General features: G+C 40.6%; 1 protein-coding gene across 1 annotated transcript in view; it reads right to left on the reverse strand.

Moving 5' to 3' along the window:
- BANK1 (B cell scaffold protein with ankyrin repeats 1) overlaps window positions 1-21,233 on the reverse strand; it is a 363,422-nt gene that overhangs the window by 16,151 nt on the left and 326,038 nt on the right. The window contains exons 14-16 of the mRNA XM_075849764.1: window positions 20,889-20,945; window positions 2,231-2,412; window positions 585-648 (exon numbers count right to left, since the gene is read on the reverse strand). Coding sequence (XP_075705879.1) covers window positions 585-648; window positions 2,231-2,412; window positions 20,889-20,945 — 303 coding nt within the window. The remainder of the gene's footprint in view (window positions 1-584; window positions 649-2,230; window positions 2,413-20,888; window positions 20,946-21,233) is intronic.

Raw genomic sequence — 21,233 nt, forward strand, 5'->3', positions numbered from 1 at the left:
ATGAACACGTTGAGTATTACAGACTGAAGACGCTCTTTGCAGCCACTCTCCACTCCAACTATTGATGAAGGTCCTGAAATACGGGCCACCTTTTATTAATTTAGAATGAAAAATAGCAAGTTTGTCAATTATTTTTCTAAATCAGGATATTTATTTTAAGTCTATGTCAATGCATGGTATTTGGAGCACTGTATAAAAAAATTAAGCTCCAGCAGCCATTACAAAATATGCAGAAATCTGGACAACTTGGCGTTAAAAGATAGAAGTTTACTTTAATCTTTTACAGTAGCCATTACTTGTATGATTCATGTTTTTCAACATTAAACATTTATTCAAATATTCCCTATTTGTCATCTGGCATAACCACAGATACACCAACAATATATTTCCTACATCATTAATTATGGAACTGGACAGAGAATACATATTGCGCTCCTCAGTTTTGTTAATTTATCGGCTATTAAAGTATTATATTGAATTGTTCACAATTAAGCAGCAAGTGAAGTAATTGGAAAGGCCAAATTAAGAGAAGTTTCTTTTTATCTAAAAAATAAAAGAAGCAGATTCATGTTTTCAAGTCTTACCATAAACTTTTTCATCATCTGTTTTATCTCCAATAATATTGTCACGTAACTGCTGCAGCTTTTTCTATATGGGTACAAAAATGGTACAATTTGTAATATTTGTTTTTAGTTGAATCTGTCCAGAAGGTGTAAATATAAATGGTATATCAGGTGAATCTAAAATGTAATTAGGAGAGTACTATTAAATGTATATAATTTCTATGTATTATATAGAATAGACAAAGGTAAGGGTATGTTCACACGATGAGAGGCATTTACGTGTGAAAAGACAGACTGTTAACAGCTGCCTCGTTTCACACGTAAATGCTCCTCCTCGCATTTTGCGAGCCGTCTGAGACGCTCTGAGACGCTCGTAAATCTTGAGCTGCTCTTCATTGAGTTCAATGAAGAACAGCTCAAATTACGTAGCAAAGAAGTGTCCTGCACTTCTTTGCCGAGGCAGTCCGTTTACGCGTCGTCGTTTGACAGCTGTCAAACGACGACGCGTAAATTACAGGTCGTCTGCACAGTACGTCGGCAAACCCATTCAAATGAATGGGCAGATGTTTGCCGACGTATTGTAGCCCTATTTTCAGACGTAAAACGAGGCATAATACGCCTCGTTTACGTCTGAAAATAGGTCGTGTGAACCCAGCCTAAGGGTTAACAAAGATTGAAATCAGAAAAAGGCTAAAAACCTACACTGGTCAGTCAAACAAATGATACATACTTATCGTCCCACACATACCGTACAAACAAAAGGCATAGATATACAGAAGTCTCCCACATGCTCCTATGTTAAAAATGCATATAACATGCTGGTCAGGTTTTTTTAAAGGATACCTCTGCAAAAAAAAGTATAGTCGACTATCCTCCTTATACAGCAAAAAAAAAAAAAAAGGTATACGGAAGGAAGCCAAAAGGACACTTTTTTTTTGGGGTGAATGGAGCCCTAAAGATACGTTTGGCATATCTGCTGGGTGCTTTTGCAGGCATATACGCGAAACGTAGGTCTCAAATGCAGTGTGAACAGTCTTAGGCTGACAAGATAAATATCTTAGATGCTATAAAAGTTCGTCACAGGTAGACATAGACTATGTTCACATGGGTCAGATTTGTTATAGGCAAATTTAACCCATGAATCCACTGAAGAAATCTGAGCCTTTTTCCCAGATTTCTGCCATTGACTTGCAGTTTGATGTGGGGCAGATTCACTTGTGGATTAGCCTCATTCAATGGGGCTAAACCGCCTGTAGAAATCCTGTGGCTTTTCTACGCGGAATGCACAAGTCCTTATATATCACTTATTCTAGCAGATTTTAAATCTGCGCTGAAAACAATCGGAGGCGAATTAGATACAAATTTCATACGGAATGTGTGAATGGGGCCTTAGACTCATCTGGTAAATAATTTTTATTTTCTGAAATAAAATAAAATTGACGCAAATATATATGTAGTAATATTTGATTAACACAGGTCATCAGAATACCAGCCATCCAGGCTTATTGTTCCGAAGAGCTTATAAAACAAAGAAGCACGTTGTTTGGGAGAGTGCAGCGGCCCCTTTATTCTATCAGTACATGGGGGTCACAGGTCTGACATACTGTAACGCACTGATATTTCATAAGACGTGTGAAGGTGAACATTACATTGAGATTTTTCTTTACCTTTTGAAGACGATCTAGACCACTCTTTTCAGTCTGCCACTGCTGGAATTTTTGGAGAGCTTCATCCATACTGATAATGCCCATTTTCACCTTTTCCTGTAGTAATATGAGCTCATCCTGACCAGTGAGTGCATACTGCTGAGCTGGAATCTGAGGCTCATGTTTAGCCAAATGCACTTTATCTGCAATACATATATTAGTAGATGAATTAATATAAGAATAATCTATATTTATATAGCACCAACATATTCCAAAGCGCTTTACAATTGGGAAACTAACAAACAAATAAAATGACAATTAGGCTGGGTTCACACGACCTATTTACAGACGTAAACGAGGCGTATTATGCCTCGTTTTACGTCTGAAAATAGGGCTACAATACGTCGGCAAACATCTGCCCATTAATTTGAATGGGTTTGCCGACGTACTGTGCAGACGACCTGTCATTTACGCATCGTCGTGTGACAGCTGTCAAACGACGACGAGTAAAATGACTGCCTGGACACTTCTTTGCAGGACACTTGCAGGACACTTCTTTGCAACGTAATTTGAGCCGTTCTTCATTGAAGTCAATGAAGAGCAGCTCAAGATTTACGAGCGTCAAAGACGCCTCGTATAATGCGAGGAGGAGCTTTTACGTCTGAAACGAGGCAGCTGCTTTCTCCTGTTAACAGTCTGTCTTTTCAGACGTAAAAGGTAGCTAGCGTGTGCACATACCCTTAATCAAAACAAAGGAAAAAAAATGCAATTTTTAATAGAGATAGTGATAAATACATAGGGCAGATTTATTAATACGGTCTTAAATTTAGACCACTTAAAACTAGACTAGATGCGCCAAAATTATCACAGTGGCTCACGCTCTATGATAAATTGAATGCAACTTTTCTCTAACTAGATGCCCGTTGGTGGATTGGCTTACATTAGACCAAATGTTTTGAAGCAAAATGTTGTAGCAATGTGGTGCAAATTAAGCCATACCCCTTTCCTCTGGCGAACATGTCAGTTTCTAATAAGCCACACCTCCTCATTGAACGAGGCACAAAAAGTGTCTAAAACACAAAAAAATACATGAGGCGCACAACATGTGAGCCAGAATTCTGGCTCAATCTGTATAGTAAATGTGCCCAATAGTGTTATACCAAATTGTTTAAGAAATTAGTTAAAGTTTTTTTTTATGGGAGTTCCTGAAATTGCACAGCAAAACACGTTCGGATGCTGTCGGAAAAAACGGCCACCTCGTAACTCAGTTGTCACAGCCCAGCGATAGAGGCAGACGGTAGGAAGGGGGGTCAAGAGCCCCTGTTTTAGAGATACAGTAGGGACCAGCATCTATCAGACATTTATGGCATTTTCTATGAATATGCCATTAAAAAAAGTATGAGATGGGAATACACCTTTAAGGTGTTTATTTGTATAATTTTTGTATAATAGAAGTCTATGGCAGATGGTCATTTGAACAGTATACCTTTTGATCAGTCTGAACAAAAAAAAATTGTCAAAACAATGTTTATCCCCCTCCCCGCCCCCAAAAAAGGGACATATTAACTCCTTCCCTCTTTAGCCACTTTTGACCTTCCTGACAGAGCCTCATTTTTCAAATCTGACATGTTTCACTTTATGTGGTAATAACGTCGGAATGCTTTCACCTATCCAAGCGATTCTGAGAATGTTTTCTTGTGACACATTGGACTTTATGTTACTGGCAAAATTTGCTCGATATGTTCAGTATTTAATTGTGAAAAACATCAAAATTTAGCGAAAAATTGCAAAAATTAGCATTTTTCTCAATTTAAATGTATCTGATTGTAAGACAGGCAGTTATACCACACAAAATTGTTGCTAATTAATATCCCCCATATCTTTACTTTAGATTGGCATCGTTTTTTGAACATCCTTTTATTTTTCTATGACATCACAAGGCTTAGAACTTTAGCAGCAATTTCTCACATTTTCAAGAAAATTTCAAAAGGCTATTTTTACAGGGGCCAGTTCAGTTGTGAAGTGGCTTTGAGGGCCTTATATTTTAGAAACCTCCAAAAAGTCACCCCATTTTAAAAACTTCACCCCTCAAAGTATTCAAAACAGCATTTAGAAAATGTCTTAACCTTTTACACATTTCACAGGAATTAAAGCAAACCAGAGGTGAAATTTACAAATTTCCTATTTTTTGGCAGAAATAAATTTTTAATACATTTTTTTTTAAGACAGAGAAGGTTTTACCAGAGAAATGCAACTCAATATTTATTGCCTAGTTTCTATAGTTTTAGGAAATATCCCACATGTGTCTGTATCGTGCTACTGGACTGAAGCACCGGCCTCAGAAGCAAAGGAGCACCTAGAGGATTTTGGGGCCTTATTTTTGTTAGAATATATTTTAGGCACCATGTCAGGTTTGAAGGGCTCTTGCTGTGCCAAAACAGTGAAAATCCCCCAAAAGTGACCCCATTTGGGAAACTACACACCTCAAGGAAATTATCTAGGGGTATAGTGAGCATTTTGACCGCACAGGTTTTTTACAGAAATTATTGGAAGTAGGCCGTGAAAATTAAAATCTACATTCTTTCAAAGAAAGTGTAGGTTTAGCGATTTTTTTCTCATTTCCACAAGGGCTAAAGGAGAAAAAGCACTGCAAATTTTGTAAAGCAACTTCTCCCGAGTAAAACAATACCCCACATGTGGTAATAAACGGCTGTTTGGACACACGGCAGGGCTTAGAAGGGAAAGAGCGCTATTTGGCTTTTGGAGCTCAAATTTAGCAGGAATGGTTTGCGGAGGCCATGTGACATTTACAAAGCCCCTGAGGGGACAAAACAGTGGAAACCACCCAAAAGTGACCCCATTTCGGAAACTACACCCATTGAGGAAATTATCTAGGGGTATAGTGAGCGTTTTGACCCCACAGGTTTTTTGCATAAATTATTGGAATTAGGCCCTGAAAATTACAATCTAAATTTTTTCAAAGAAAATGTAGGTTTAGCTAATTTTTTATAATTTCCACAAGGACTGAAGGAGAAAAAACAAAATTTGTAAAGCAATTTCTCCCGAGTAAAACAATACCCCACATGCGGTAATAAACGGATGTTTGGACACACGGCAGGGCTTAGAAAGGATGGAGTGCCATTTGGCTTTTGGAGTTCACATTTAGCAGGAATGGTGTGCGGAGGCCATGTCACATTTGCAAAGCCCCTGAGGGGACAAAACAGTGGAAACCCCCCCACAAGTGACCCCATTTTAGAGACTACACCCATTGAGGAAATTATCTAGGGGCATAGTGAGCGATTTGACCCCACAGTTTTTTTGCAGAAATTATTGGAAGTAGGCCCGGAAAATAAAAATCTAAATTTTTTCAAAGAAAATTTAGGTTTAGCTAATGTTTTCTCAATTCCACAAGGATTGAAGTTGAAAAAGCACCACAAAATTTGTAAAGCAATTTCTCCCGAGTAAAACAATACCCCACATGTGGTAATAACCGGCTGTTTGAACACACAGCAGGGCTTAGAAGGGAAAGAGCACTATTTGGCTTTTGGAGATCACATTTAGCAGGAATGGTTTGCAAAGGCCAGGTCACATTTGCAAAGCCCCTGAGGGGACAAAACAATGAAAAAAAAAAGTGACTCCATTTAGGAAACTACACCTCTTGAGGAATTCATCTAGGGGTGTAGTAAGCATTTTGACCCCACAGATGTTTCATAGAATTTATTAGAATTGGCCAGTGAAAATAAAAACAATCCTTTTTCTTCAATAAGACATAGCTTTAGCACAAATTTTTTCATTTTCTCAACAAATAAAGTAAAAAAAGAACCCAACATTTGTAAAGCAATTTCTCCCGAGTACGGCAAAACCCCATGTGTGGTCATAAACTGCTGTTTGGGCAAACGGCAGGGCTCAGAATGGAAGGACCGCCATTTGGAGTGCAGATGTTGCTGGATTTGTTTCTGGCTGCCTGTGGGCCCAAAACAGTGGGAACCCCCCAGAAGTGACCCAATTTGGAAACTACACCCCTCAATGCATTTAACTAGGGGTGTAGTAAGCATTTCAACCCTGCAGGTGTTTTGTAGAAATTAGTGTGCACTCGATGTTGCAGAGTGAAAATGGGATTTTTTTCCATAGATATGCCAATATGTGGTGCCCAGCTTGTGCCACCATAACAAGACAGCTCTCTAATTATTTTGCTAGGTTTCCTGGTTTTAGAAACACCCTACATGGGGCTCTAATCTTTTGCCTGGACATTCGACCAGGCTCAGGAGTGAAAGCGTACCATGTCAAATTGAGGCCTAATTTGGCGATTTACAAAGTATTGGTTCACAACTGCAGAGGCTCAGATGTGAAATAATAAAAGAAACCCCTGAGAAGTGACCCCATTATGGAAACTGCACCCCTCAAGGCATTTATTATGGGGTGTAGTGAGCATTTTCACCCCACAGGTCTTTTCCATAAATGATTGCACTGTGGATGGTGAAAATTAAAAATTAATTTTTTTCCCTAGATGTACCATTCAGTGGCAAATATGTCATGCCCAGCTTATGACGCTGGAGACACACACCACAAAAATTGTTAAAAGGGTTCTCCTGGGTATGACGATGCCATATATGTGGAAGGAAACTGCTGTTTGGGCACGCTGTAGGGTTCAGAGCGGAGGGAGCACCATTTGGCTTTTGGAGAGCGGATTTTGCTTGGTAGTAGATTTGTTTGAGTATTGCTGGTGTTTTCATTTATAATGTGGGGGTACATGTAAGCCCGGCGAAGTATATAAGGGGCATAGTCAGGTGGTATAATAATGGGGTAAAAAAATAATAAAATAATCCATAGATGTGTGTTACGCTGTGAAGCAATCCTTTCTGCACAGGCCGGTGTCGCACTGATATATGGCGTCCTTTCTTATCCCCCTTTTGGTCCACACTCCACACCTTTGCAGTTTGTGGAAGTTTTGCTGGGAAAGTGTTGTCCTGGTATAATATGGGTACCCTCGCTTCCAGCAGATATGTTTGGGCTCTCCCCTTCCTGGTTTCCTAATTTTCGGTCCTTGATAAATCACCTCTTGAAACAGAAGAAATGTTCCCCTCGGACCTGCACAACTGCATATTTTTTTATTTCCTGACTTATTGGAGCCTTAACTAATTTTATTTTTCATAGACGTAGTGGTATGAGGACTGGTTTGTTGTGGGACGAGCTGTAGTTAGGCCTCATGCACACTTCAGTTTTTTCCTTCAGGGTGCTATCCGTTTTTGTCACTGATAGCACCCTGAACCCATTCATTTCAATGGGGCCATTCACACTATATTTATAGTTATTAGTATTTTTCAATAATAAAGGACTTGATAAGAGTAAAAGGGGGATTGTGTTTTATTTTATTACTTTAAACTTTTATTGTTTTCAAACTTTTATTTTTTTCACTTTTTTTCTACTTTTTTTTTACACTTTTTCTCAAGTCCCACTAGGGGACTTGAAGGTCCAACTGTCAGTTTTTTTTTTTCTAATACATTGCACTACCTACGTAGTGCAATGTATTAGATCTGTCAGTCATTCACTGACAGCAAGCCGATTAGGCTTCGCCTCCCGGCGGGGCCTAAATCGGCTTCCATAATGGCAGAGCAGGAGGCCATTGTGTCTCCTGTTGCCATAGCAGCAGTCGCCCGTCCTGATTGCCTGTCAGGGCTGGTGATCTGCTAGTAACCGCTACGATGCAGCAATCGCTTTCGATTGCTGCATCGAAGGGGTTAATGGCAGGGATCGGAGCTAGCTCCAGTTCCTGCCGTTACAGGTGGATGTCAGCTGTAACATACAGCTGACTTCCACCGCTGTTGACGCCGGATCAGCTCCTGAGATATTACTGGCTGAATAGTCAAATTTGTAAACAAAGAATGATATTAGCAGGTGATTTTGAATTTATGGAAGAACTGTCCTCATGGGTTAATAAGCAGAATACATGAGCGTGTTGCATTACACACTGAACACAGACATATCATGAAATGTTGAGATATTCAAGTGACACCATTATATAGCTACAGATGGAGAGCCCTCACGGTTAATAAATGGTAATTAGAGAAAGGCTTAGAGATTCTGGCATTTATTTCTTCATAAGAGTGTAGCTATGAGTCATAGAGGGTCATGAACTATGATGAGTTGTTGTATTAACATTTCTGTAAATTAGGTCTTTTATTTTTTATATCCATACTGTCTGTTTCCTTAGTACTTCCATCTATAGGTTGAAACCTAGATTAGGAAGCAGTGGGATATTAATAATCATACCTGTCATGACAACCTTCCATTTAACTACAATGACAGTCATACATCATACATCTGCATTACAAGCTCCAAAGTTATCCAGGTTTTTCTAAGAACATTTTCTTGCAGAATTAGCTATTATTGTTTCGTTCATGAATAGATCTAATTCCAACATTATTGAATGCTTCATGGCTCTTGTGCATTTCCCAAGCCTCAGTCCCTAAGTACTAACTCAGTAATAATCTGCTTTGAACCTCAGATTATTTTATACACAATTATTTTTTATACAGAAATACACATATAAGTAAATGCAATAACGTAATACAGTTAGGTCCCGAATTATTTGGACAGTGACACAAGTTTTGTCATTTTAGCTGTTTACCAAAACACATTGAATATACAGTTATGGGCTTAAAGTGCAGACTCTCAGCTTTAATTTGAGGGTATTCACATCCTAATTTGTGGAAGGGTTTAGGAATTACAGCTCTTTAATATGTAGCTGCCTCTTTTTCAAGGGACCAAAGACAATTGGACAATTATCTCAAAAGCTATTTAATGGGCTGCATGGGCTATTCTCTCATTAATCCATCATCAATTAAGCAGGTAAAAGGTCTGGAGTTGATTCCAGGTGTGGAATTTGCATTTGGAAGCTGTTGCTGTGAACCCACAACATGAGTTCAAAGGAGGTCTCAATGCAAGTGAAACAGACCATCGTTAGGCTGAAAAAAATTAAGAAATACATCAGAGAGATAGCACAAATGTTAGACGAGGCCAATTCAACAGCTTGGTACATTATTGAAAAAAAAGAGCGCACTGGTGATCTCGTGAACTCCAAAAGGCCTGGACGTCCACGGAAGACAACAGTGGTGGATGATCGCAGAATCCTTTTCATGGTGAAGAAAAACCCCTTCACAACATCTACCCAAGTGAAGAACACTCTCCTGGAAGTAGGTGTATCCGTATCTAAGTCTACCATAAAGGGAAGATTTCATGAGAGCAAATACAGAGGGTTCACCACAAGGTGCAAACCATTAATCAGCCTCAAAAATGGAAAAGGCCAGACTAGACTTTGCCAAACAACATCTAAAGATGCCAGGCCAGTTCTGGAACAGCATTCTTTGGACAGATGAAACAAAGATCAACATGTACCAGAATGACGGGAAGAAGAAAGTATGGAGAAGGCTTGGAACGGCTCAGGATCCAAAGCACACCACATCCTCTGTAAAACATGGTGGAGGCAGTGTGATGGCATGGGCATGCATGGCTGCCAAAAGCATCAGGTCACTAGTGTTTATTAACCCCTTAGTGTCTAAGCCTGTTTTGGCCTTCAGGACCAGCCCCATTTTTGCAAATCTGACATGTGTCACTTTATGTGGTAATAACTCCAGAATGGTTTTGCCTATCCAAGCGATTCTGAGATTGTTTTCTCGTGACATGTTGTACTTTATGATACTGAAAAAATTTTGTCGTTAAATTCAATATTTATTTGTAAGAAACGCCAAGATTTAGAGAAAATTAGCAAAAATTTGCATTTTTCTAAATTTAAATGTATTTACTTGTAAAACAGATAGTAATACCACACAAAATACTTACTAGTTTATATTTCCCATATGTCTACTTTATGTTTGCGTCGTTTTTTGAACATTTATTTTTCTAGGACGTTACAAGGCTTAGAACTTTAGAAGGAATTTCTCATAGTTTCAAGAAAATTTCAAAAGGCTATTTTTTCAGGGACCAGTTCATTTCTGAAGTGGCTTTGAGGGCCTTATATATTAGAAAGTCCCCAGAAGTCACCCCATTTTGAAAACTGCACCCATCAAAGTATTCAAAACCACATTCATAAAGTGTTTTAACCCTTTAGGCGTTTCACAGGAATTAAAGCAAAGTAGAGGTGAAATTTACAAATTTCATTTTTTTTCTTCGAAAATTCATTTGTAATACATTTTTTCTGTACCACAGAAGGTTTTACCCAAGAAATGCAACTCAATATTTATTGCCCAGATTCTGCAGTTTTTAGAAATATCCCACATGTGGCCCTAGTGTGATAATGGACTGAAACACAGGCCTCAGAAGCAAAGGAGCACCTAGTGGATTTTGGGGCCTCCTTTTTTTAGAATATATTTTAGGCACCTTGTCAGGTTTGAATAGGTCTTGTGGTACCAAAACAGTAAAGACCCCCAAAAAGTGACCCTATTTTCGAAACTATAACTATAACTATATAAATTTATTTGAATTAGTATGTGAAGATGAAAATATACTTTTTTTGTGAAAAAACGTAGAAATGTTACATTTTTACAAGGAATAAAGTAGAAAAACACCCCAACATATGTAAAGCAATTTCTTCCGATTATAGCAATACCCCATATGTGGTAATAAACTGCTGTTTGGACCCACACCGGGGCTTAGAAGGGAAGGAGCGGAATTTGGCTTTTGGAGCTCAAATTTAGCTGGAATAGTTTTTGGGTGCCATGTCGAATTTGCAAAGCCCCCGAGAGACCGAAACAGTGGAAGCCCCTCAAAAGTAACCCCATTTGGGAAACTACACCACTTAAGGAATCTATCTAGGGGTATAGTGAGCATTTAGGCCCCACACGTCTTTTGCAGAATTTATTAGAATTAGGGCGTGAAAATGAATATCAACATTATTTCCAATAAAATGTTGCATTTTTTCAATTTCACAAAGGATAAAGGAGAAAATGCACCCCAACATTTGTAAAGCAATTTCTCCCGAGTACGGCTATACTCCACATGTGGTCATAAATGCTTTTTCATTAGAAAGTAATTAACCCTTTACGAACTGATTCATGTTTTGCTTTTTGATTTTCGTTTTTCCTCCCCGCTTTCCGAGAGCCACAACTTTTTTATTTTTCCGTCAATAGGGTGGTGTGAGGGCATATTTTTTGCGGGACGAGCTGTAGTTTTTATTGGTACCATTTTTTGGTACATAAGACTTTTTGAGCACTTTTTATTACATTTTTTGGTAGAGCCAGGGTGACCAAAAAACTGCAATTTTGCAGTTTAAAATTCTTTATTTTTCACGGCGTTCACCGTGTGAGTTAAATAATGGTATATTCTAATAGCTTGGACTTTTACGGACGCAGCGATACCAATTTTGTGTATTTTTTTTATTTTTTTTACATTACTTTAGAGAAAAAAGGTGAAAAGGGTTTCTTTTTGGACTTTAAATATTTATTTAATTTTTTCCACTGATAATAACTATTTACTTTTGTTTTTACATATTTTTATTAGTCCCCCTGGGAGACTTGAACCAGCGATCGTTAGTATATTGTGATTTTTACAGGCTCCTGTAACAGCGTGATCGCTGTTTCTGTCCGTTAGTCCCGGGTATCAGCTGTAATACACAGCTGACACCCGCAGCGTATGGCGCGGGCTCAGCGCGTGAGATGCTCCATATATCACCCCCCACACCACGACATGCTATTAAGTCATGGTGCGCGAAGGGTTTAATGCGCAGCGGATGGTGCAGAGTGAAAATTAAAATTTTCCACTGATGTGTCATTTTAGTGCACTATATGTTGTGCCCAGTTTGTGCCACAAATACCACATAAAATATTAACAGGGTTCTCCCGGGTATGGCGATGCCATATCGGTGGACGTAAACGGCTGTTTGGGCACGCTGTAGGGCTCAGAAGGGAGGGACGCCATTTGGCTTTTGGAGCGCATATTTTGCTTGGTAGTAGCTCTGGCGTTTTGCTGGTATTTCAGTTTATAATGTGGGGGCACATGTAGGCTGGGCAGAGTACATCAGGGGCATAATAAGAGGGTATAATAATGGGGTAAATAAATAATAATCCACAGATATGTGGCCAGTGTCGCACTTATAAATGGCACCCGATCCTATTCGCTTTTGGAACGTTCTGTACATTTTGCATCACCATAATCTGGGAGCCGGAACTTTTTTTATTTTTTCACCACCGGAGCTGTGTGAGGGCTTATTTGTTGCGGGACAATCTGTAATTTTCATTGGTACCATATTGGGGTACATGCAATTTTGTTGATTACTTTTTATTCAATTTTTCGGCAAGCCAGGTGACCAAAAACCATAAATTCTGACAATGATTTTTATTTATTTTTGACGGCGTTTACCCTGGGCTATAAATGACTATTATACTTTATTCTGCGGGTCGGTACGATTATGGCGATACCATATGTATATACGTTTTTTTATGTTTTGCAGCGTTTGCGCAATAAAATAACTTATTTAGAAAATAAATTATTTTTTGTGTCACCATATTCTGAGAGCCATAACTTTTTTATTTTTCAGTCAAAAAAGCTGTGTAAGGGCTTGTTTTTTGCGGGACGGGTTGTAGTTTGTATCGGTACTATTTTGGCGTACATGCAACTTTTTGATCACTTTTTATTACATATTTTGGGAGGGGTGGTGACCAAAAAATAGTGATTCTGGCATTGTTTTTCGTTTATTTTTTTTGCGGTGTTCACCGTGCGGGAAAAATAATATTATAGTTTTATAGTTGGGGTCGTTACGAACGCGGTGATACCAAATGTGTGTAATTTTTTTTACGTATTCATTTTTTTTCCTATAATAAAAGACTTATAATAGGAAAAAAAGCAGTTCTTGTTTATATCACTTATAACTTTTATTTTTACACTTTTTATAAAACATTTTTATTCTTTTTTTTACTTTTTTCACTTGTCCCACTAGGGGACACTTAGACTTGCAGCTTTGATCGCTGCTAGAGTACATTACACTACACACGTAGTGTAATGCATTCCAACTGTCATTGTGACGTCCAACTGTCCATTGTGACATTCCAACTGTCACCCTCCGGGTGGTCCTCATGGGCTTCTGTACATGGCAACCCGGAAGCCATTGTCTGGCGTCCGGTTGCCATGGGTACCATCGCCAGCCCCCGTGATTTCACGTGGGGGCTGCCGATTAGCGCTAAACACCTTAATTGTGGCGTTCAAAATCGAGCGCCGCAATTAAGGGGTCAACTGCCGTTATCAGCGGTGATGGGCCGCTGATCGGCAACGGGGAATGCAGGGCAGACACCCTGCACAGTTAACCGCCGCTGCGGTGTAGCGCCACGCCGCGGTTAACTGTCAAAGCACAGACGTAACTGCACGTCAAGGTGCGCAAACTTACTGCTCACCTTGACGTACAGTTACGTCATGGTGCTTTAAGGTGTTAATGATGTGACTGAAGACAGAAGCAGCCGGATAAATTCTGAAGTGTTCATGGATATACTTTCTGCTCAGATTCAACCAAATGCAGCAAGGTTGATAGGACATCGCTTCACAGTATAGATGAATAGAGATGAGCGAACTTATGAAAAGTCTGGTTCGGCTAGTTCGCCGAATTTCACGAAAAAGTTTGATTCGGACCGAACTAGTTCGGACCGAACCTGTAATTTCCGTGCGCCGAGCATGGTACTGTCCAGGGTTCTGAAAGAGTTAATGGGCTGCACTAACTCTTTCAGCAACCTTGACAGTACATGCTCGGCGCACGGAAAATACAATTTTAATGTAATAAAAAAAATAAAAAAAAATACGTTCATACTTACATTCCTCCTGTCCGGCCTCCAGCGATGACGTTTCATCCATGTCGCCGCTGCAGCCAATCACAGGCTGTAGTGGCGGTCACGCACGTCAGGATGACGTCAGAAGGCCGGCTTCCAGGGATGACGCTTCATCCCACGTGACCGCCTCTGCAGCCAATCACAGGCTGCAGCGGCCTCTGCAGCCAATCACAGGCTGCACCGGCCTCTGCAGCCAATCACATGCTCCTCTCCTGAAATACTCTGTGCTGCGCTGCCTTAAACTCTGTGGACAGGTCAGGATCCTGTTTCTTTTAAATGCTGCTGGGGAACGCGCTCGATCCACTATATAAGGCTGCGCTACAGTGCAGCATTTAAAAGAAACAGGATCCTGACCTGTCCACAGAGTTTAAGGCAGCACAGAGTATTTCAGGAGAGGAGCGTGCAGATTCTGTGCTGCTGTGAACTCTGCTCTTACCATTACGTAGCTCTCAGTCTGTTACCTCTCCTCCACTCCTGTCCTCAATAACACCTTCACATGATTGGCAAGTCACCACGTAATGGTAAGAGCAGAGTTCACAGCAGCACAGAGTATTTCAGGAGATGAGCGTGCGGATCTTGTTCGGGGTGGTGACTTGCCAATCATGTGAAGGTGTTATTGAGGACAGGAGTGGAGGAGAGGTAACAGACTCAGCTAAGTAATGGTAAGAGCAGAGTTCACAGCAGCACAGAGTATTTCAGGAGAGGAGCGTGCAGATTCAGTGCTGCTATGAACTCTGCTGTAAAGGATCTGCCAGGCACAGCTTCTTTATCAACGCCCATAGGTAATCAGTCTGCACCTGCTTCTAGGTCTGTGAGACTGACTCCATCTTCCACCACTCAGGATGGCAGGCTTAGGAGTGGGAGAGCCTATCGCAGCCTGGCCAGACGGAGCTAGCTCCCTCCCTCTGTCTATTTATACCTGCCTTTCCTGTTCCTCCTTGCTTGTGAATCTTCTCTGTTGGTTTCCTGGCACTGCTGCAGCTTCTTGTACTATTTGTCCCTGCTTCGTATTGACCCTGGCTTGTTGACTACTCTCCTGCTCTGCGTTTGGTACCTCGTTCTGTCCTGGCTTTACTCGGCTTGTTCACTACTCTCCTGCTCTGCGTTTGGCACCTCGTACTCTCCTGGTTTGACTCGGCTCGTTTACTACTCTTGTTGCTCACGGTGTTGCCGTGGGCAACTGCCCCGTTTCCCTTAGGTTCTGTGTTCCCTTGTCTGTTTGTATGTCGTGCACTTATTGAGTGTAGGGACCGTCGCCCAGTTGTACCCCGTCGCCTAGGGCGGGTCGTGGCAAGTAGGCAGGGACTGAGTGGCGGGTAGATTAGGGCTCACTTGTCTGTTTCCCTACCCCCATCATTACATCTGCTCTTACCATTACGTAGCTCTCAGTCTGTTACCTCTCCTCCACTCCTGTCCTCAATAACACCTTCACATGATTGGCAAGTCACCACGTAATGGTAAGAGCAGAGTTCACAGCAGCACAGAGTATTTCAGGAGATGAGCGTGCGGATCTTGTGCGGGGTGGTGACTTGCCAATCATGTGAAGGTGTTATTGAGGACAGGAGTGGAGGAGAGGTAACAGACTGAGAGCTACGTAATGGTAAGAGCAGAGTTCACAGCAGCACTGAATCTGCACGCTCATGTCCTGAAATACTCTGTGCTGCCTTAAACTCTGTGGACAGGTCAGGATCCTGTTTCTTTTAAATGCTGCACTGTAGCGCAGCCTTATATAGTGGATCGAGCGGGTTCCCCAGCAGCATTTAAAAGAAACAGGATCCTGACCTGTCCACAGAGTTTAAGGCAGCACAGAGTATTTCAGGAGATGAGCACGGCCGGCCACGGGCAGCCGGTCGTTTTTCCGAGCCGTGCTCTCATTATAAAGTATAGGAGCACGGCCTGTAAAATAAAAAAATAGAACATGTTCTATCTTTTTAACGGCACGGGCACCTTCCCGTGAGAAAACGGGAAGGTACCCGTGGCTAACAGAAGTCTATGGGCCCGCTATTTCGGGTCGTAATTACGACCCGTAATAACGGGTGTTTTTACGGTCGTCTGCATGAGGCCCCGTAATGACGGGTGACTACATGTGTGCACCCGTCATTACGGCAGTGTTGCTAGGCGACGTCAGTAAATAGTCACTGTCCAGGGTGCTGAAAGAGTCTACTGATTGGCAGTAACTGTTTCAGCACCCTGGACAGTGACTACCGATCACAATATACATCAACCTGTAAAAAAAAAAGACGTTCATACTTACCTAGAACTTTCTGCTTCCTCCAGTCCGGTCTCCTGGCCGTTGCCTTGGTGACGCGCCCCTCTCGACATCCCTGGGTGACATTACAGCCCATGTGACCGCTGCAGCCAATCACAGGCTGCCGCGTCAGAAAAGAAGGTTGGACTGGAGGAAGAAGAGGGACTCGTCACCAAGACAACGACCGGGTACGTATGAAATGCTTTTTATTTTATTTTTAATCAGCAGCCTCTTTTCTCTATCAGTGATTGATAGAGACAAGTGGCTGCCGATTTGTATAATATTTTTGACCGGGTTCGGTCAAAACGGGTTCGGCCGAACACGGTGAAGTTCGGATTCGCTGCGAACCAAACTTTTCCTGATGTTCGGACCGAAACCGGGTTCGGTTGTCCCAGTTCGCTCATCTCTATAGATGAACAATGACCCAAGACATACTGCGAAAGCAACCCAGGAGTTTTTTTTAAGGCAAAGAAGTGGAATATTCTGCATTGGCCAAGTCAATCACCACCTCTCAACCTGATCAAACATGCATTTCACTTGCTTAACCTCTTCACGCGCTGTGCCGCAACTGAACATCCTGCAGAGGGCTTATTTATTTATTTCAGTTACTTATATAGTGCCAACATATTACGCAGCACTGTACAGAGGTCCTCTTTTTTACTGTCCCCATTGGGGCTCACAATCTAAATTCCCTATTGGTATGTTTTTGGGGTGTGGGAGGAAACAAGAGTACCCAGAGGAAACCCACGCAAACACAGGGAGAACATACAAACTCCATGCAGATGTTGTCCTTGGTTGGATTTGAACCCAGGACCCCCCAAGGCAAGAGTGCTAACCACTGAGCCATCGGGCTTGCTAAAAAACAAAGGAGGCTCAAAATCCACTGGGTGGTCCTTTGCTTCTGAAGCCTGTGTTTCAGTCCATTAGCGCACTAGGGCCAAATGTGGGATATTTCAGGACGTACAGTTGCGGAGCGGTTCCCGGCACAAACTGTCCTAATGGACAGTGTCCGGGAACCAGGACGTCAGCTGTCCCCGACAGCTGACACTTCAGTCTTGCCGGCCAGTGATTTCGGCAATTAACCCCATAAATGCGGCTACCAATTGCGATCGCCGCATTTAAGGGGTTTGAAGTACATCGGCAGCCCCCACTAAGTGATTGTTAGGGCTGCCGATGCTTGTCGTGGCAATCGGAGTCCAGACAATGACCTCCGAGTTGCCATGTACGGAAGCCTAGGAGGAGGCTCTCAGAATATGGCGATGCAAAATTTGCAGAGTGTTCCAAGATTGGATAAGATCAGGCGCCATTTGTTAGTGCGTCACTGGACACACATCTATGAATTATTATTTTTTTACCACATTATGATATCCTCTTATTATGCCCTGATGTTCTCCGCACAGATTACATATGCCCCCCACATTATAAAATGAAATACCAGCAAAACCCCAAACAGAACTACTAGCAAGCAAAATCTGCGCTCCAAAAGCAAAATAGCGCTCCCTCCCTTCCGAGCCCTGCAGCGTGCCTGAGGAAGAGACCTGTCCGGTCCTGAAACGCGTAGTGTCTATTACAATAAAATCTACTGAAAAATACTTCGTTTTGAACACTTACCTGTCAGGCGCCGTGTCCTGAATACTGCAACTTTTCTTCTCCATATCCAGTACATTGTTGTAAATAGAAACTACAATTCCTTCCGCTTCCTTCCTCTACTGACGGAAAAAGAAAAAAGTTATGGCTCTTGGAAGGCGGGGAGTGAAAAATGAAAATAAGAAAGCAAAAAATGGATCAGTCCTGAAAGGGTTAATAAATTTCTAATGAAAAAAATGTATGACCCCATGTGGGGTATTTCCGTACTCGGGAAAAATTGCTTTACAAAAATTGGTGGAAAAAAACATTAGTGGAAAAAAATTGATATATTCATTGATTCCAAAAATTTCTGCAAAAGACCTGTGCGGTCTAAATGCTCACTATACCCCTAGAAAAATTCCTTGAGGGGTGTTTCCAAAATGGGGTAACTTTGGGGGTTTCCACTGTTTTGGTCCCTCCAGGGCGTTGCAAACGCGACATGGCACCAAAAACCAATCCAGCAAAATCCGTGCTCCAAAATCCAAATGGTGCTCCTTCCCTTCTACGCCCTGCTGTGGGTCCAATCAGCAGTTTATTACCACATATGGGGTATTGCCGTAATCGAGAGACATTGCATTACAAATGTTGGCGTGCATTTTCTTCGTTATTCCTTGTAAATATTAAAAATTGTAAAAACGTTTTTTCAGAAAAAAAGTAGATTTTCATTTTTACAGACTAATTCCAATATATTTAGCAAAAAACCTGTGTGGTCAAAATGCTAACTACACCCCTAGATAAATTCCTTGAGGGGTGTAGTTTCCAAAATAAGGTAACTTTTGGGGTGCTTCCACTGTTTTGGCACCACAAGACCTCTTCAAACCTGACAAGGTGCTAAAATATATTCTAAAAAAAAGGAGGCTCAAAATCCACTGGGTGGTCCTTTGCTTCTGAGGCCTGTGTTTCAGTCCATTAGCGCAGTAGGGCCAAATGTGGGATATTTCTAATTTTTTTTTTATTAGAAATGAATTTCGGCAACAAAAATAAAATTCGTACATTTCTCCTCTACTTTGCTTTAATTCCTGTGAAACGCCTAAAGGGTTAAAACACTTTGTGAATGCTGATTCGAATACCTTGAGGGGTGCAGTTTTCAAAATGGGGTGACTTCTGGGGATTTTCTAATATATAAGGCCCTCAAAGCCACTTCAGAACTGAACTGGTCCCTGAAAAAATGGCCTTTTAAAATTTTCTATCAAATATGAGAAATTGCTGCTAAAGTTCTAAGCCTTGTAACGTCCTAGAAAAATAAAAGGACATTCAAAAAACTATGCAAACATAAAGTAGACATATGGGGAATTTTAATCTAGTAACTATTTCGCGTGGTATTACTATCTGTTTTACAAGCAGATACGTTTAAATTTAGAAAAATGCTAATTTTTTCACATTTTTTTCTAAATTTTGGGGTTTTTCAGAAATAAATACCGAAATTATCGACCAAATTTTTTCACTAACACAAAGTACAACATGCCTCGAGAAAACAACCTCAGAATCACTTGGATAGGTAAAAACATTCCAATGTTATTACCACATAAATTAACACATGTCCGATATGAAAAAATTGGCTGTGTGCTGAAGGCCAAAACATAAAGCGGTTTTCCCACGAGAGACATTTATGACATATCCACAGGATATAATCCAAGAAATGCAATATTTGAAGCAGCTCAAATCCCGTTATGAGGAGCGGTGTCACGCTGTAAGATCAGACAAACCCAGTCTGACGTAATGTAATCTTCAGAAAAAGCATGGTGAACAGCAGCACACGTCTCCCAAGTTTCAATCAATAAGTTCTTTTATTGGTCAAACATCCAGTAAAAAATGGCAACGTTTTGACCCGTGACAGGCTTGAGAAAGACCCTCCACTTGTCACGGGTCAAAACGTTGTCATTTTTTACTGGATGTTTGACCAATAAAATAACTTATTGATTGAAACTTGGGAGACGTGTGCTGCTGTTCACTATGCTTTTTCTGAATATCCACTGGATATGTCATAAATGTCAGATAGGTGCAGGTCCCACCCCTGGGACCCGCACCTATCTCCAGAACGGGGCCCCCTAAACCCCGTTCAGCCTCTGTGTATTGCGGCTGAATGAGGTAAATTCTGACCATGAAAAATTTTATATGGTTATCAGTTACGTGAACAGTGTAAGTCGCTGAGCTACGCTGTTTCCGTAACTCCAATAGTAGTGAATGGCAGTTACAGAAGCAGCGTAGCATGCGAGCTATGTTGTTTCCGTTACTACCATTAATGATGTTGCCAACAATTTGAATTTTAAAGTTTATGTCTATGAGACCCTTTGGAACCTAGCAGAATCCCACATATTACATTTTAAGCGACACTTTTTGCCATTGACTAGTTGGATTTGCAATGTTATATATTTTGATTTAAATGAAAAACTACTATGTTCTCAGGGGAAAAGAAGAGGGACATGTACAAGTCTCTATTACCAGTTATTAGTAGGTTAGTCTTGCTATCAGGAAAATATTTTTAGTAAAAAATAGATTGGTAAAGCAAATTTGAATGTAACGGGAGCCTGTCACAAAATAACAGCAACACTGAGCTAGTTGTCCAAATGACAATTTCTCTGTAACCCTTTACTTATGCTCATTTAAACCACTGACATATATGTGACATTAAGATTTTAAAGTTTTCAGACTTTATTTCAGACTTGGATGTGATGATTCCCACTTGTAAATTATTGTTTGATACTGCTGGGCTTTTATCCTAAAACGGATATCCTCCCATTTCATGGGTACAGTGGCTTACTGAGCTAATTCTAAAAGTTGGGTAAGTTTCAAATAAAAAATATATATAATTTGTACCTGTAACTATTCATTGATGCAGGCATATGAAATATCCCATTATGGTTGCATATATAAATTTAACATAGTCCAGCCCAAGAATTAGTCTTTATGAGGTGAGGAGAGTATAAAATACATATTTAAATAAAGATTAACCTAAAATTGTGTTGTAAATATCTTTAAAAAAAATAAATAAGCTTACCTTGATAGTGACCAGTGCTGTATATTTTCTTTTCCTCTTCTTCTTTCTGTCGAAATACTGTGCAAAGACATTACATTTATTTAAGTAATTAAACACTTTTCTTTAAATTCATCATTATTTTAAGAAAATTAAAAATGCAAAATAGCTCTCTTCCAGAAAGAAGAAAGTTGTCCTTCTAGTGGCTAACCTGTAAGTAAATATTACAAAGAAGCCACTCTATCACTAGAGTGACTGTATTCTTTCTTCTAGAACAATGCCCTAAAGACTCCCTACAAGCTGGATCTCCACAGAATCGGATGTACCGCAATGCATACATAAAACACTTAAAAAGTCATACTAGCAAGA

The sequence above is a fragment of the Rhinoderma darwinii genome, chromosome 1 (genome assembly GCF_050947455.1).
Source record: "Rhinoderma darwinii isolate aRhiDar2 chromosome 1, aRhiDar2.hap1, whole genome shotgun sequence".
Classification (NCBI taxonomy): Eukaryota; Metazoa; Chordata; class Amphibia; order Anura; family Rhinodermatidae; genus Rhinoderma; species Rhinoderma darwinii.